Raw genomic sequence first — 19072 nt, forward strand, 5'->3', positions numbered from 1 at the left:
CTTCGTTCTGAAAACTCCTCACCAACACCTGGATCACATGAACCCTGGAGGTATTAATCATCGTACAGAAAAGCAGCTTCTTTCCAATCAGCTTGGTTTTTAACATTTATTTAAATGTTAAAAATTCAGACTGCAAAGAGAGGTCTTTGAAATAAAGAATTTAAAAGGAGACTGGAGAAGAGAAGAGAATGAAAAATGCTACATGCCATTCATAGGGAAACAGAACCAGTATCAATCAAAGTACTGGCCTGATTATAAAGACATGGCAAAAGAAGAAAAAATCTCCTATGATGTGCTCTCTTGTAAAGAAGGGAAGCTTTCTGACCTGCTGTGCAAACTCCACAATGATCGCCTTGGCCCGCTCCTCGAATTCATCTCTGGTGTTCTTCTTCTGCTTCTTCAGAGTAGCAGCCACGTCAGAGTCAGGGCTCTTTTTCCAATCATACAACCTATCGATCTAGAACATTTTTTTATGTAAGAACCATTTCTAAAGCACTCACAAAGCTCAGCAAGTTAATAACTAAGGTTAATGTAAAAGCTCCAGGAAATCCAAATGTGTATCACACACATGTGGAAGAGTGTGTACTACTCAGACATTTCATGGAACCAAAAGTCTCAATCATGTGCTTAGCTGCACCCCCTCTTAATGAGAAACTGAAGTACCACACTGCCCTGGCTTCCAACCAGTTCATGAGAGGCTGCCATTTATTCCAAAATATCCTAGGAACATTAACATATGCTGGAATTCCAAAATGGTTAAGTAGCTGACAGAAAAAAGTATTAATTATAGCCAAGTACATCACCAGGAAAATGACATATGAAAAACATGGAAAATAGACAATAATTATTTCCTACCTCAGAGAACACTCCACCATTACCTGTTTTATTGCTCAAATTAGGGTTAAATCTGTTTAATAATCTATGTTCTCTCACTTTTCAAGAGTGATAAATGGGTATAAAGAGGAAGATTATTTAACAGTAAAAACAAAAAAACCATCATATGTTGGCTCAGTCTAGGGTGATAATACAAAGTAGCAGACCAATCTGAATGTTAACAAGAAGGAAAATCAGTAGAAACAGACCCAGAAATGACAACGATGAAATATAATTAGCATCACCTCTGAGCCACCAGGGAGGCCCCCCATCTAGCATCCAAGGGCCTTAAAACAGTTATTATAAATATACTCAATGACTTTAAAGGAAACCCGTAGAGCTAAAAAGTGTATATATACATATATAAAATCTGAACTAAAAAGAAAAAAAAAAAATCCCTGATTGAACTGAAGCAGGTGACACAATGCCAAAGATCAGCAAATAAGATATAGCAAATAAAAACTACCCCAACTGAGGCACATAGAAAAAAAATCATGGAGAAAAAGAAAACTTCTATAAAACAATATTAACAGAAGTAACTCAGGGTCTAGAGAAGCTCTAGAATTCTATCAAACACTTAAAGAATAAGAGAAGAGAGCAGAAAAATAACTGCACAAATAATGACCAAGAACTTTCTAAGGAAATCAAACTGACTGAAGGATAAAGAAAACTATTACATAATCTCACTGACAAAATTCTTAAAAAGCCTTTTTAAAAGCAATCCCAATAATGACAGCTTCAGACTTTGTTTTTTTAAAAATTTGAAAATTTATTCATTAATGTATATTTTTATGTAAATTAACAAACCATAATTTCATTTCCAAAAAAAAAAAAAAAAGCAATCCAAAAAATCCCACATTACACACTGCGGAACAAAGAATGAGTAGAGATAAAAGCCAGAAAGTGATGATGATGAAGGGCAAGAAAAATTTTTTAACCTAGAATTCTGTATCAACAAAACTATTTGTAAAATATTTTTACCTGTGATAATAAAAACACAGTACATCTAAGCATATCTTTAAAGGCTTGTGTTAGAAAAGAAAAAAATATCTGAAAGCTTCCATTTTAAGAAGCCAGAAAAAGAACAATGAATACAAATGTAAGCAGAAAGAAAAAAAAAATGATAAAAATTACCTACCCCTAAAATCAATGAAATACAAAACAGACAAACAGTACAGAATATCAATAAAACCAAAAGCTGGTTCTCTGAAAGACACAGATTTCTATACTAACAAAAGGAAAGTATAAAAATAAATAAACTCAGCTTACTTAAACTCCATGCTGATGTGGCTTTACTAATGAATGCTATCAAATACCTAAAGAATAATATTTCTATACAAACCCTTTTAGAAAACAGAGGAGGAAATACTTCTCATCTTATAAGGTCATTATTCTGAAAACCAGACAAAAGATATTAGAAGAAAACTATACATCAAAATCACTCACAGACAGACACAAAAATCTTCCCACATAAAAAAGTTAGCAAATCAAATCCAGCAAAACATAAAAAATATACTATGACCAAATGGGTGTTGTTCAAGTAATGAAAAAGTTGGTTTAATGTTTTAAAAAGGCAATGGTAAAGAACAAATGGTGCTGGACCAACTGGATGTCCACAGGCAAAACACTGAAGAGACACACAAATCTCACACCCTTCACAAAAATGTTAGCTCAGAAGGGATCATCTAAATGTAGAACACCGAACTCTAAAACTCTTTAAACAGGAGAAAACCCAGATGACCTTGGCCATGGTGATGACTAGATACAACACCAAAGGCATGATCCATGAAAAACAGAACTGATAATCTAGACTTAATTAAAAACTTTTGTTCTGTGAAACAGAGTCAAGACAGTGAGATAACAAAGAACAGATAACAAAGAAGAGAATATTGGCAAAATAACATGTGGATGAAGGAACAATATCTAAAATATACAAATAACTTTTAAAATTCAACAGTAAGTAAACAAAGAATCCAATTTTTAAAATGGGCCAAAATGCTTAACAAACACTTCACCAAAAAAGATACACAGATGGCAAACAGGTACATGAAGAGATGTCATCTTACGTCACCAGTGAAATACGAACTGAAACAAGACACTACTACACACCTACTGGGCGTCCCTGGTGTCTCAGCTGTAAAGATCCGCCTGCAGTGCAGGGGAACCCGGTTCGATCCCTGGGTGGGGAAGATCCCTTGTGGAGGGCACGGCAACCCACTCCAGTGTTCTTGCCTGGACAATCCCATCGAAAGAGGAACCTAGTGGGCTACAGTCCATGGGGTCACAAAGACTTGGACACGACGAAGCACAGCACACACCCATTAGAATGGCCAAATTTCAAAACAACACCAAAGGCTGGTGAGGATGAGGAGCGATGGGAACTCTCCTCCACTGCTGGTGGAAATACAACATGCTACAGATACTCTGGAAGACAGTTAGGCAGCTTCCTACAAAAACTAAACACTCTGACCAAACAGCCTAGCCATCACACTCCACTGTTATTTACCCAAGAGTTGAAAACTTATGCACACACAAAATGGCTATAGCAGCTTTATTCCTAATTATCAAAACTGAGATGTCCTTCAGCGGGTAAATGGATAAATAAACTATGGGTCATCTAGACAATGGGATATCATTCAGTGCTAAAAAGAAAAGAACTATACCAAGTCATAGAAAAAGGACATGGAAGAAACTTTTAACACATTACTAACGGAGAGAAGATAATCTGAAAAGACTACATACATACTATAGAATTCCAACCATATGACTACTCTGGAAAGGGCAAAACCAGGAAGACAGTAAGATCAGTGGTTGACAAGGGGTGGGAGGCAGAGGGACGAACAGGTGGAACACAGAGGATATCTAGGGCAGTGAAAACAATGTATGATTCTATACTGGTGGATACACGACACACCTGTGCAAACCCAGAGCGCGCACCATAACAAGAGTAAATTTTAAGGTAAACTATGGACTCTTGAGTGTGTCAGCGCAGGTTCATCAGTTGCAACAAAGGTAGCACTTAGGTGGGGTATGTTGATCATGGGAACAACTATGGGAAAAGCTATGCATGTGTGGGGGCAGGGAGTGTATCAGAAATCTCTACTTTCCCCTCAGTTTTGCTGTGAACTTAAAACTGTTCTAAAAAATTAAGACTTATTTTAAAAATAGCAATAAGCTTCTCACACCCTCAAAAAACATGGATGAATTCACAGAACCATAATGCTAAATGTAAAAAGCCAGATACAAAAGACTGTATTTTGTCAAATTTGACTTACATGAAATTGAAGAACAGGCAAAACTAATCAATGGACATAGAATTTGGGACAGTGATTGCTATAAGGGGCTGGGAATTAGACTAGAGTGGAGCACGCTAGTACTTTTGAGGTGATGGAAAGTTTTATGTCTTAATTTGGGCTATTTAACAAAGATGTGGGCTTCCCTGGTGGTTCAGGGGTAAAGAACTCACATGCCAATGCAAGAGACCTGGGTTCAATCCCTGAGCTGGGAAGATGCCTGGAGAAGGGAATGGGCACCCACTCCAGTATTCTGGCCTGGAGAATCCCATGGACAGAGGAGCCTGGCAGGCTACAGTCCATGGGGTTGCAAAGAGCTGGACAAAACTTAGTGACTAAAGAAAAACAGATAAGTATCTATGAATACATTTATCAAAACTCAATTTCACACTGTATATAAATTTTACCTCAATCCTCCCTGGTGGCCCAATGAAGAAACCTCCTGCTATACAGGAGACCGGAGTTTGATCCCTGGGTTGGAAAGATCCCCTGGAGAAGGGAATGGCAACCCACTCTAGTATTCTTGCCTGGGAAATTCCATGGACAGAGGAGCCTAGCGGGCTATAGTCCATGGTGTTGAAAAGGTCAGACACAACTGAATGACTAACACTTTAAAAATAAGGAAAAAGCAAATTTATAGAAAGAATAAAAATACTTATGTTACAGCTTTTCCACTTGATAATAATTAACCTATTTTGAACCTTACTCTGATAAAATACTAGTCTTAAGACCTGACATATTTTATCACCTCTAATTCTTACAAAAATTCAATAATGCTCTATTCTGCAGGCAAAAAGAGGCTAATTAAGGCCATTTTTCTAAGTCTGAAGTGGTAAAGCCAGGATAAGAACCCAGGATTCAAACCCTGAATGCCAAGCTCTTAACCACTGTCCCACTCTGGCAATTCCGAGCTCTCAGGATGCTGCTTCTCCAGAAATAACAAAACAACAAAACACAGTCAGTTGACTAAGGTGGTGCCTACAGCAGAAGAGCAGGTTGAGGTCCTGTTAAGATTGTCAGTTTTTCTAGGAAAGTTCTAGGAGTAAGGAGCAAATAGAGATTTCCAGGACACAACAAGACCAGAGTCACTGTGCTTGCTTAATTCAGATTTGCCCACCAATGGCCAAACCACGTTCTGGTGAGAAGTCAAAAGCACAGGCTTGTACGGTCTGGGAGAAAACTCCTAAGGGAGGACCTGCCTGCATTTGAACAAAGCAACATTCAAATGACCTTAATAAATTAAGGAAATTGGATTAAACACAGTTAAACTCCTAGAAGGAAAAAAACTAACAAAATGAAGTGGAAGGAAATGGTCTATCAGGTGTGCACATTATACAGTAAAAGACATGGACACTATTGTAAGTTCAAACTGAACTAAGCAACCCACAAAACAGTCTTTCTCCAAAATTAACACAGTGGTTGGAATATATGGTAAGGGCTGGGTATGCAGCAGGCACTCACTAAATTCTTATTGTTACTATTTAACAGGATTTATGACTTAGAAAAGATACAAAACAACTCCATCTTACAACTGGTACTGATCAGAGCTTAATGAGAATCTTTATATCTCTTCTAAAAAAGTGATGAACTTAGAATTCAGTTTCCAAATGTCACCTAGTGAGGCTGGGTCTGTGAAGAAGGCTTAGTGGTCAGTCTCCTCCAGCTCTGTCCAAACCCAGAGAGTATAACACCACCAAGAGTGAACCATGAAGTCTGAGTGATAATGCGTCAGCGGAGGCTCATCAGTTGTAACAAAGGTATCTCCTCCGTGCAGGGTGTCAATAATGGGGAAGGCTTTGCATGTGTGAAGACAGGGGTACTTTCCCCTCAATTTTGCTATGAATCTAAAAGTGCTCTAAAAATAATAAAGTTTTAATAACAAGAAGTAAGTCAAGTCCCCCAATCTCCACATCAACAGGAATTCTCACTGTTACTGAATAAAGGAGAAAAGCCACATGAGCTTATCAAGAGACAGAGAATGGGCATCTGACAAAAATCAACAACCATCTCAAGACAAACAAAAAACAATACTAAGTAACCTAGGAATAGAAGGGAATGTCCTTTTTACCTCATGGTAAAAAATGGAAAACTTTCCCCTAAGATGGAGAAGAAACAAGGATGTCTGTCATCACTTTTATTCAGCAATATTCTAGAAGATCCAGTTAGTGCAATACAGAAGAAAAAAATTTATGAAGGATACAGATAAGGGAAAAAGTATAAAAGTTTTCATCAGCAGATTACATAATCATGTATTGACTTGACCAAAAAGTTCATTTGGGTTTTCCCCAAACCTGGAAAACCTGAATGAACTTTTTGGCAAACTACAGAAAATTCCACATGAACTACAAAAGAAGCCCCTAGGCCTAATCTACTGAATTTAAAAGGTCACAGGATAAAGGTCAATATATAAAAATCAACTGTATTTTTATTTAAAACTGATGATCAGAAATCCAAACAGCTATTTACAGTAACACCAAAAGCATGAAATATTAGGGAAAATCTAGTAAAATATGACCAACACACAGACCATAAAAAACTATAGCATACTGTTGAGAGAAAGTAACTGGAGAGACAGACACCGTGTTCACTGACTGGAAGACTCAACTTTGCTAAAATGTCCATTCTCCCAGAATTTACCTACAAATACAACCCCAATAAAAATCCCAGAAGGTTTTTTGCAGAAAATAACAAGCTGATTCTAAACTTTATATGGAAATTCAAGGACCCTGAAATAACCAAAACAAATCTGAGAAATAAGAAGTTGAAGAACTTAACCACCATCTGCTTTCATGACATCACTATGAAACTACAATCATCAAGACAGGGAAGCAGTGGCGTAAGGAGGGACATAGAGGTCAGTGGAAGAGAAGAGAAATACTAAGAACAAATGTGTACCTGGTCATTTTTAACAAAGATTGCAAAGTAATTCAATGGGGGAAGAATAACCTTGTCACAAGGGGATTTTGAGGTGGATATACATTTTGAAAAAAGTGAACTTTGATTTCTACTTTATACCATGCAAAATTAAAGTCACAGATCTAAATGCTAAGTATCTAGCAACACTGGAAAAAAATTTTCATGAACTTGGGGTGGGAAAAGGTTACTGTATAGAATACAAACAACAAATTATAAAAAATTTTCTCATAAATCAATTTTGCTAAAACTACAAATTTCTTCTCTTCAAAAAACATCATTAAAAAAAAAAACTATGAAGTCTGACTATAAGAATATATCTGCAACACACACAACTGACAAAGGACTTATATCAATGATAAAAAGAACTCTTAAAACTGAGCAAGATGACAATCTAATAAAAAATGAGCAAAGGATTTTGAATAGATACTTGAGAAATCAAGTAAGTATACAAAAAGATGTTTGATGCCATTAGTCATCATGGAAATGCAAACAGAAACGGTACACTTTGGCACTACACACTTATCAGAGTGGCAGCAGGCAGGGGTTAAGTGTTGGCAAGAATGTGTAGAAATAAACTCTTCTTAACTGTTGGCTAAAAAATGTAAATTGGTACCATTTCTTTGGGAAAATGTGTCATTTTATCATAAGGCTGAATATATACCTACCATATGACCCAGCAATTCTATTCCTAAATATTTACAACAAGTAAAGGAAAATAAATGTCTACACAAAGACTTGTGTAAAAATGTTCATAGCTGCTTCATTAATAACCTAAAACTATAATCAATCCAAGAATCCTTCAACAGATGCATGGATGAAGTATGGTGAAGACGTTATTAACCAGGTAATAAAATCTTACTGAACAATAAAAAGAACAATCTATGGCCTATGTAGCAACATGGATAAAGAGGTCACACACTGTGTAGTTCCATTAACATGAAACTATAAACCAGACGAAACTAGTCTATGGTGGCAGAAAGAAGGCTGGTGTTCAGGGGTGTAGAAGGGGCGCACTGACTTAAAAGAACATGAGGGAACATTCTGGGAATATGGACATTAAGTCTATATTCTAAATGATGGTGGCTGTATGTGTGTGTAATTTTGTCCACATACACTGAACTGTACACTTACCATGAGTGTGTTTTCTTATATGAAAGTTATGTTATTTTAACCATAAAAAAATAAGCACATTTTCACGACTTAATTTTTCAGAAGAGGAGCTTACCTTATTGAGGGCAACAATGAAGGGACATTTTTTAGATTTCAAAAGGTTGATAGATTCAATTGTTTGGGGCTCCAAACCATGCATAATATCAACAACTAAAATGGCAATGTCACAAAGAGAACTTCCTCTGTTTCTCAAATTACTGTTGGAAAAGGACACATAAATAGAAATCTTGAAATTAAATACTTTTACTCCAAGAAATTTAAAATTTTCACTTATTTGTAAAACCTACACAAAAAGAACAAAATGAAGTACATGCATTAAATTCAAGTGGCATTAGCCCTTAACTTGCGAAATGCTTATCTGACAGTGAACTGACCATCAGTTGCAATGACTTAGTTTCAGAAATTACTCCATTATTTCTGCCAGTTTAACTGACCAAGTTTTTTGCACTAAGGAACATGGTCAAGAGGCAACAGAATAAAACTCCACCTGTAACAGGTTTCATAGGAGATAGACCAGGCATGTACTAAGATTTGCTCTTTCAAAATGGAAAAGACTTCTCTCTACAAAAAACAAGTACCCAAATAAAGTGCTACTAACAAGTGAGTGACGCACTGACTTGTGAGGGCTGGCAGTTACAGGGACCGCAGAACCAAAGTAGCACACAAAGGTTAATGACTAGTTAGAAGTCCTCACTCACTGAGTGTTGAGACTTAATGGTTTCAAGCAGTGTGCCTGCTGACAAAAGACACAAATCACTCTTACCTGAAAGACTCATGCCCTGGAGTGTCAATAATCAGCATTCCTGGAATCCGTACATTCTCTCGATCAAACTAGAAAAAGTAGGAAAAGTGGAGAGCTTACTTAACACAGAACCAAAACAACAAAAGCATCTTTACAAGACAATTATTCTGCCAGGAACTTCAAAATAACAGCACTTCCTTTTCCAAATGAACTGCTTTAAAATAGTGAGTCAACCAGCAAAGCACAACTGTTAACATTTTCATTAATATGAAAAGGAGTTTTGCAGGAAAAAAAGTGAAATGAGAAAAAGTCCCCTTGTTAAGTTAACTTTGATGTAGTCTAAAACTGAACAGATTACTCGTAAGGAACAAATGACAGAGGAGTCATCTGAGAGTGATTATCTATAAAAAGCTGACACAGAAGAGGTTCTCAGTGTTTGGAAAATTTATCTGGTCCAATTTTAGAGCAATTATAAAGTCTGAAAAACACCCCAAAGTATGTTTTAAAAGAAAATTAGTATATTAAAACAGTAAAGAATTACGCTCATATCCTGCTTTATTCAAACGTCATTATAAAGACTTGATTTTCTGAACAAAAGTCCATGAACGAATGGAAACAGCATTACACCTGAGTATCCATCCACTGGAAGGACTGATGCTGAAGCTGAAGCTCCAACGCTTTGGCCACCTGCTGTGAAGAGCTGACTCATCAGAAAAGACCCTGACGCTGAGAAAGATTAAGGCAGGAGGAGAAGGGGATGACAGAGGATGACACTGTTGGATGATATCACCAACTTGACAGACATGAGTTTGAGCAAGCTCCAGGAGTTGGTGATGGACAGCGAAGCCTGGTGTGATACAGTCCGTGGGGTCTCAAAGAGGCGGACATGACTAGGCAACTGAACTGCACTGAACTGAGATATGGACATCCTCTTTTAACCTGAACAGTAGCTCCGACCAACAAATCTCTCACTCACACACACACAGAACTTTTTTCACTTTGCTTATCTATACTTTTGTCCATCTTGAAATGATTTTCCAAAACCTTATCTAGGGATCTAGGTCAAAATGAATCAAATACAAAACATTTCAATTTTGCATTCTGGTGGTCTTAAATCAAAATGTGCCATGATTACTTTCAGTTCACTGTCTGGAATACAAACAATATAATTACAATTGTCATATAAAGGTTATCCTGAGAACTTTAATACTGACCTAATAAAAATCATGCTATTTAACTATGTTCTGAAATAACACCAGGTTTCAGGTTCAGAAAACTGATGGAATAAGCTATTATAATTCCTCAGGAGCTAACGCAGACAGGTAACAGATAAACACCACCAGAATCAAATTTAAATTACAAATTCAGAAAACTGCAATTCAAGAAAACTATCCTAAAATAAAAATTTTCAACTATATACTAAAAAGGAACACCATATAACTAGAAAATTGACCCAGAACAACCATACCAAGATGCAAAAGACCACACAGCTTATAAGAGGATGAAAGCCAGCTTATATTAAAGCTCGAAAGGTGATGCTTTAAGGAGCTAAGTTTTCTCCAGAGTCAAGACTAAAAGGCAACCTCACTAACAAACACATGAAAAGATGCTCAACATCACTCATTATCAGAGAAATGCAAATCAATTTGCATTTCAACGAGGTACCATTACACGCCAGTCAGAATGGCTGCTATCCAAAAGTCTACAAGCAATAAATGCTGGAGAGGGTGTGGAGAAAAGGGAACCCTCTTACACTGTTGGTGGGAATGCAAACTAGTACAGCCACTATGGAGAACAGTGTGGAGATTCCTTAAAAAACTGGAAATAGAACTGCCATATGACCCAGCAATCCCACTCCTGGGCATACACACCGAGGAAACCAGATCTGAAAGAGACACGTGTACCCCAGTGTTCATCACAGCACTGTTTGTAATAGCCAGGACATGGAAGCAACCTAGATGCCCATCAGCAGATGAATGGATAAGAAAGCTGTGGTACATATACACCATGGAATATTACTCAGCCATTAAAAAGAATTCATCTGAATCAGTTCTAATGAGATGGATGAAACTGGAGCCCATTATACAGAGTGAAGTAAGCCAGAAAGATAAAGACCAATACAGTATACTAATGCATATATATGGAATTTAAAAAGATGGTAACGATAACCCTATATGCAAAACAGAAAAAGAGACACAGATGTACAAAACAGACTTTTGGACTCTGTGGGAGAAGGCAAGGGTGGGATGTTCAGAGAGAACAGCATTGAAACAAGTATACTATCAAGGGTGAAACAGATCACCAACCCAGGTTGGATGCATGAGATGGGTGCTCAGGGCTGGTGCACTGGGAAGACCCAGAGGGATGGGATGGAGAGGGAGGCAGCAGGGGGGATCGGGATGGGGAACACATGTAAATCCATGGCTGATTCAAGTCAATGTATGGCAAAAACCACTACAATATTGTAAAGTAATTAGCCTCCAATGAATTAAAATAAATGGAAAAAAAATTTTTTTAATAAAAAAAAAAAAAAGAAAGGTGATGCTTTATGTGAGAAGAAACTGGAATAACAGTCAATACATTTAAGGAGAGAAAAAGGGAACCAAGGATTTACATGCAGCCAACTGATTTTCCAGGATGAAAGCCACAAAGTAACGCTTCAATGTTCAAAGAACTCAAGCAATATTACTCCCATTACTCCTTTAGGAATCTACCAGAAAAGAAGCTTCATAAAACCACTTCCAACAAACAGAACAGAAACTGCAGTGACCCGCTCAGAGCCTTTCTAAACACAGAGCTGAGATGGAGCAAAGAGTGGAGACAGACCCCAGCACGTGACAACACGCTGTGTTACGTCAGAGCGCATGGAGGCCACCAAAGACAAATATGACCACTTGAACAGTATCAAAAACACAGAAGCCAATCACTCCTGGAACGATGGAACTACCTTGGCATAGTAAAAACTGAAATGGATTAAAACACAGTATAAAGAGGTTGAAATCCATGAGTTTATAATAATATAAAACCAAACCACTCTTTGTTTGAAAAGCTGGGACTTAAAGGTGAAGGATCAGGCCTTTCCCCCACATCCCATCACTCTGAAACCGAACAGTAGATAAGGACTCTGCAGAAGTAATCAAATAATGGGGTTGGAATATCAACATTTAGAGATGACTTTAAAAGCTAATCCTGGGTGGGAGAGGAAGACTCGGATTGAAAAGGGACACAAGGCTTCTGAACAAACTGGCAAGGTTCTGCCCAGAAGCTGAGTAACACAAACGATGTTTGATTCACTAAGCTTTACATTAATCTTATGTGATTTTCTCTCGTATTATATTTAACATAAATAAAAACTGAGTACTTCCAAAGTTGAGAAATAGGAGATAAAATCAGAAGAGTGGGGGAGGAAACACAATGTTTAAACATGGAGACCCATGATAAAAGTATTAAAACAAGGAAATGGCATACTTTTAACAGAGAAAAGCAACTGCCTCTTGGAGCAAGAGGGAAGGAGGATTCCTACAATATTTAATACTTTATGTCTTTAAAAGAGACCTGAAGGGCAACGTGGCATTTGTTACTTATGAACGGTGAGCTTATGGGTCTGTGATACTATTCTGTTCCTTTTTCTATATGTAAAATTATTTATAACAATTTTTGTCAGAGATTAAGACACACGAAATATAGTGCACTTACACTTTTAATCATCTTCGTTTGTTCATTAATAGCTTCAAGAGGGACATTGGTGGCACCAATTTGCTGCGTGATACCACCTGCTTCACCATCTTGTACATGTGTGTGACGGAGCTGGGATAAGAGAGCAGATGCCAAGTCAAATTTCAAAATGCAAAAAGAAGCAAAAGCAGTAAAACAGCAGCTTACTTTTTGTAAACAGAACTGCCCATGTGTGCTATAGTTTCTATTAGCTTTTCATAAGGTATCATTCAGTTATTCAAAGAGTTATGTATCAAGGCACACAACATTTTCTTACCTTATCTAGAATTTTTGTCTTCCCTGTATCCACATGTCCAAGTACACAAATAACAGGAGCTCTCAGCTTCTCTGTATTTACATTTTTACTGTGTTCAAGTCGCCGTTTCTAGGAACAACAACAAAAAAACCACACACAAAATTAAATATTTCAAACCTTCACTACCATTTTCCTTTAGTTTGCCTTTGCAAGAGAATGCCACAACCTGCATACAAGTTGTTTGCTGATTTAACTACATGTAACTGCATTTTACAATGTGAACTTTACAGTCTTTGAGCAAGGAGACACCTGTTTAGATTTCAGAGCAGCACTGCTAATTATGGATTAGAATGATGTAAAATACTGGCTCAAACTTCCTGAACACTTTTGTACATGGTTAATTTAATGGAATATAATAAATATTTTGTTCACACTTACTATACAGTAAAACCTCTAACTTATGTTGTTGTTTTTCTGTTGTCTAGTTGCTAAGTCATGTCCAACTCTTTATGACCCATGGACTGTAGCCCACCAGGCTCCATGGGATTTTCCAGGCAAGAATACTGGAGTGGACAGCCATTTCCTTCTCCAGGGGATCTTCCCAAACCAGAGATCGAACCTATGTCTCCTGCAACGCAGGTCGATTCTTTACTGCTGACCCACCAGGGAAGCCCTGTGGAGGGGCGGGGGAGGGGGGGGGTTGTATATAAAAAGAGGTATACTCTAGCATTCAAAAAAATTTCACTTCAAATTGTTAAAAATTTTAAAGCAATGTATTTCAAAACTCTATCCAGTGTACAAATGTACACAGCTACTGCAAGCTTCAGCCTAAGACACCCAGATGACACTTCCCACCTTCCTAAGGTACCTCTAAGCACGAGAAAGCCTCTTGAACCACAATGTGTTTATTGAAGCATTTATTTCTAAATACTTCAGTTTTCTGAGAACCAAACAAAAACACAAGGCAGCAGTTCCTCTTCAAAACGACAGCCTTTCAAGTAAAGCTGGCATGCAAATGAAGGAGGACTTCTACAAGAAGTCTGAAGTAATGTCATTTACAAAACTATTTTCTGTCTAATAAACCATTTTTGTAAGAACATTCTCATTTCTAGCATCAGACACTGAATCTTTCTATAGAAACTGTAATGAAAAAATATTTTGGAATGCCAAAAAAGAGATGCAGTTTACTAGCAAAGAGCAGTACAACAGCTTCACAGTATTTATGACTCACTTTCCCTGGTGGTCCAGTGATTAAGAATTCACCAGTCAATGCAGGGGACAAGGGTTTGATCCCTGGTCCAGCAAGACTCCACGTGCTGCAGAGCAACGAAGACCATGCCCCACAACTACTGAGTTGGTGCTCTAGAGCCCACATGCCACAACTCCTGAGCCCGTATGTACCCACAGCTCTTGCTCCCCAGCAAGAGAAGCCACCGCAAGGAGAAGCCTGTGCGCTGCAACTAGAGAAAGTGTGTGCAGCAATGAAGACCCAGCACGGCCAAAACTAATAAATAAAAATCTTTAAAAAAAAAAAAAAAAGTATGACTCAAAAGCAAACATCATGAGCTTAGTTACAATCTATGAAAAATTACTGGAGTAAAAAAATTTCAGTGTAGTGCAGCATATAAGATCAATCTATAAAAATCAACTGCGTTTCTTTGTACTAACAATGGAAGATTAAATAGTGACTCTGCTCACAAGAGCATCAAAAAAACAATATATGTGACAATAAATTTAACAAAAGAAAAATAAATCCTATACTCTTGAAACTACAAAACATTGCTGGATGAAGTTTCAAAGGATCTAAATAAATGGAGAGACAGCTATTTCCATGGATTGGCAGATTCAGTATTAATAAGATGGTAATTCTCCCTAAAATTGATCTATAGATTCAATGCAGTCTCTATCAAAAGTATGAGAAGACTTTTGCAAAAACTGACAAGCTGATTCTAAAATCTGAACCGAAAAGCAAGTGACCTAGGAAGTTGAAACAATCTAAAAAAGGAGGAACAATGTTGGAAGACTTACATTACCCAACTTCAAAACTTATCATAAAAACTACAGTATCAAGACAGTGTGGTACTGACAAGAAAAGATGTACAGATGAATGAAACAGAACTGAAAGTTCAAAAGTAAACCCTCACACTTCTGGCCACTTGATTTGTCAAAGACAAGGAAGCAACACAAAGAGGGGAAGAGTCGTCTTTTAAACCAACAGGGCTAGTTATCATTAAAAAAATTACCTAAGTCCTTACATTACACCCTACATAAAAATTATCTTAAAATAGATCATAAAGATACAAGGAACAAAAAGTATAAATCTGTAAGAATAAAGTCACAGGACAAACTATTCATGATCTTGGTTTCAACAAAGATTTCTTCAATACAACACCAGAAGAATAACTTACGCTCTAGTAAGAGAAAAACTTAATAAATTAGATGTTATCAAACTTAAAAATGTATGCCTTTCAAAAAGAAACTGCTAAAAATGAAAAGAACTACTCTTACAACACAATAATAAAAAGACAAATTCCAAAATTTAAAAATGAACAAAAGTTTGAATAGATGCTTCAACAATTAAGATTATAGGAATGGCCAAAAAGCATACAAAGAAATGATTAACATCATGGAAATGCAAATTGAAATCACAGTTAGACACACTGCTTCACATCCCTCTAGAATGGTTACAATGGGAAAGCAGATAATAACAAGTATTAGTGAGGATGCAGAGAAATTAGAACCCTCAAGTGGTTAGCATCTTTAATTGTAGAGCCACTTTGAAAATGCAGTTTCTGAAAAAGCTAAACATGAATTTACTACGTGAGTTAGCAATTTCACTCCTAGAAATTGCTAAATTTCTAGGATTTAAAAAATTCACTCCTAAAAATTGTTTTTATTCAAAAGTAATAAAAATATATTTCCACGCACAGACTCCTATGAGACCATTTTGTAACAGCAGTACAAATGCCAAAACGTGGAAACAACTCAAATGTTCTTTAACTGGTGAATGGACACTAGTAAAATGTGGTAATATCTATATGTAACAGACTACTGTCAGTTAAAAGGAACACAGTACTGACAGAACAGCAACACAAATGAACAGGCTCAAGTGAAAGAAGCCGGACACAAAAGGCCACATAATATAAAGCTGTACTTATGAAGAAGTTTCTGGAGAAGATGCTCTCCTGAGGCAGAAAACAGGTGAGCAGTCGCTTGGGGGCAGGAATGGGTAATGACTGGAGATTGGTACAAGGATCTTTCTGGGGTGATGAACATACTCTAAAACTTGAGTTATGGGAGTGGTTGCACAACTCTGTAAATTTACAAAATGTCACTGAATTGTAAACTTAAAATGGGTCAATTTTACAGTATGTAAATCACATCTCAACCAAGCCGTTTAAAAAAGGCTAGGACTTCCCTGGGGGTCTAGAGGAATCGGCCATATAGTGCAGAGACACAGGTTCAATCCCGGGTCCTGGAAGATCCCACATGGCACAAAGCAGCTTAAGCCCATGAGCTGCAACTAGAGACAGTCTGAGCACAGCAACGAAGACCCAGTGCAGCCAAGAACGATGTTTAAACTGTTGAGCTAAAGAGGACCCGAGCATATTGTTAAATGTCGGGGGGTGGGGTGGGGTCGGGAGGTGGAATGCATCCACTAAATTTATTACTTTATTTTTAATTATTTAAAAAAAAATCATGAGGTTCATAAACAGATTCACTGCCAAGGGTAGTTCTTCTATCTCACTAGGGAGTGAGAAATAGGGAACTCTTACTTTCTGATTATACCCATTCTATTTGTAAATCATCAAGCACAGTATACAATGTCTGGCCAAAGCAGGTGCTGTGGGAAGAAGCAGACACAAGCAGCAGAAGGGAGGGGATCTAGAGGGTGCTCAACATCCTAAAATGAAGAGGACAGTCCCCCACAACAGAGAATTCTTAGGCCCAAAAATGTCAATAGTGCTGAGGCTGAGAAATCCCAATTAACAGTAACAGACTTTGCTAGTCCTTTAGAAATTCGGAAAATGTATTCCTAACTAAACTTTACAGAAGGAAAAGGCAAATACTGACACAGAGGTATTAAAACACAAACTGAAAGCTAGAATTACACATGAAAAAATTAAGGAAAGCTAAAAACAATGTTTAGTTTTAAAATAGTTTAGCCTCCTCAAAGCAAATTAGTTTTTAGTGTATCATTTATGCTAAGCTGACATAACTAGAGAAAACTTTCTCTTGAAGTCTAGCAGTAGTAGCAGAAGTCTACTGCATTAAGAAGGGAAAACAGTAAGTGGCAGGCTATGTGAACTTGACTAAACGGAAGCTTCATTAACCCACCTGATTTAAACAACTGAAGGGACTACATGCGTCAGAATGACTAAACATAAGGCAAACACTCAGAGCGCATAAGCTCAGAATACCTCTGTAAACCTATAAAAAAATCTCTCAAAGAGCACACTAAAATTTGGATTAAAAAAGGAAAAACTGATAAAGCAGTCATCATTCCATCTTAGCAAACAGTGAGGTCCTTGGGTTAGACCAGTGTCAAGGACCTATTATGTCTCAGCATCACAAAAACTGAACAGATACCAATACAAGACTATTTTTTAAATTGCTCCTCAATAGAAGCCTTAGTTGTAAAGTTCTAATGATCACAGAGGAAAGGGGAGGAAAGAAGTTAGAGAAGAGGAAAAATGAATACCTCAATCCTCCGTTTTGCTTTGTCATAAGCCCGTTCTTCTTTAGTTCGATCGTCATCAGAGTCATACTCAGATTCTGAGCTCACATCTTTACTTGGTTTTTTATCTAATGTTTTCCCAGCATCCTTCTCATCTGACACCTTTTCATCATCTTCTTCACCTTCACTGCCTTCACTGTCTCCTTCATCTTCCTCTTCCTCTTCACTCTCTTCTTCCTCCTCCTCCTCCTCCTCCTCCTCTTCCTCCTCTTCAGGGTTTTCTTTTACTTCTATATGCACCGTGTTTTCTTCTTTCAGGAAAAGACATTTCAAAATAAACCAAAGTTAAAAATGAGGTTTCTATCAAGATAGAGACCTTAAAGACAAAATAATACCGAAACTGTACTAAATAAGGCAGTAACATTTTACTATATAATTCCAAATTAATGTTTTCATACATCATAAACGCAAAGTGTTTTGTCTACATACTACAGTAAAGGCTGCCTTTTAACAGTAAAAATTTAATGCATTAACCATACTTAAGCTAATAAAAAAAGCAAAGCATCGTTGGCCAGGACACAGCCAGGATACACTGTCCCAGAGAGGACGGCAACCCAGGGAGGGGGACACAATGTTCAGTACTTCCTCCCTCCCAGGGTCATCTGCGGGCCCTGGAGGAGGCAGCTGAAAGGCTATGCAGTGCTCTTAAAGGCCCCTCAAAGCTCAAGGGTCCAGGCACTGGGGGTTCAGGCCTACCAAGGATTTCAGGGGGGCAAGGTAGACGAACAATGGGTAATGTCCTTACTGTGGGGTGAAATCCTGAAAAACTCGACTGTGGAAGTAAAGATAAACAGGAAGTAAACAGGACCTCCCCATCACTGACGGATCACCTCCAGGTTCTCTAAATTCCAAATGTGGAATAAGATGATTCTATATTGCTAGTTCACTCAGACTCCTGGTAAATGTACATATAAATTCTCTCTGGAGTAAGAAAACACCAACTTTGCTATCAAATTATCTCTACAGTTTCAAACAACTCAGGAGAAAATAAAAACAAACCGCGCTGTATCATAACAAAACTGATGAAAACAAAGACACATGGAAACTTCAGGGCAACACCTGACTTTTAAACAGAAACAATAAAAGCCAAGACAGGGGACTAGTATCATCAAAGTATTAATAAAATTACAACAAAGAATTTCTCATTTAGTATGTCACCTTCAAGAATGAAGATGAGGGATTCATTCCCTGGTGGCTCAGAGGTGAAGAATCCACCTGCCAAAGCAGGAGACATGGGTTCGATCTCTGTTCGACTGAGGAAGATCCCACATGCCGCAGAGCAACTAAGCCTGTGTGCTCCAACTATCACGCTTGTGCTCCAAAGATCAGAAGCCCCAAGCGCCGAAGCCCCCATGCCCTAGAGCCCAGGT

General features: G+C 37.6%; 1 protein-coding gene across 2 annotated transcripts in view; it reads right to left on the bottom strand.

Moving 5' to 3' along the window:
- Window positions 1-19072, bottom strand: part of EIF5B (eukaryotic translation initiation factor 5B) — a 74394-nt gene that overhangs the window by 7173 nt on the left and 48149 nt on the right. Inside the window, exons 10-15 of one of the 2 annotated variants that reach the window (XM_061155931.1) lie at window positions 17667-17950; window positions 12986-13093; window positions 12691-12801; window positions 9016-9083; window positions 8308-8449; window positions 326-457 (exon numbers count right to left, since the gene is read on the bottom strand). In XM_061155931.1, the coding sequence (XP_061011914.1) occupies window positions 326-457; window positions 8308-8449; window positions 9016-9083; window positions 12691-12801; window positions 12986-13093; window positions 17667-17950 (845 nt within the window). Of the gene's footprint in view, window positions 1-325; window positions 458-8307; window positions 8450-9015; window positions 9084-12690; window positions 12802-12985; window positions 13094-17666; window positions 17954-19072 lie in introns of both variants that reach the window. The other variant, XM_061155930.1, reaches the window with a different exon arrangement.

This window comes from Dama dama, chromosome 11 (assembly GCF_033118175.1).
Source record: "Dama dama isolate Ldn47 chromosome 11, ASM3311817v1, whole genome shotgun sequence".
Classification (NCBI taxonomy): domain Eukaryota; kingdom Metazoa; phylum Chordata; class Mammalia; order Artiodactyla; family Cervidae; genus Dama; species Dama dama.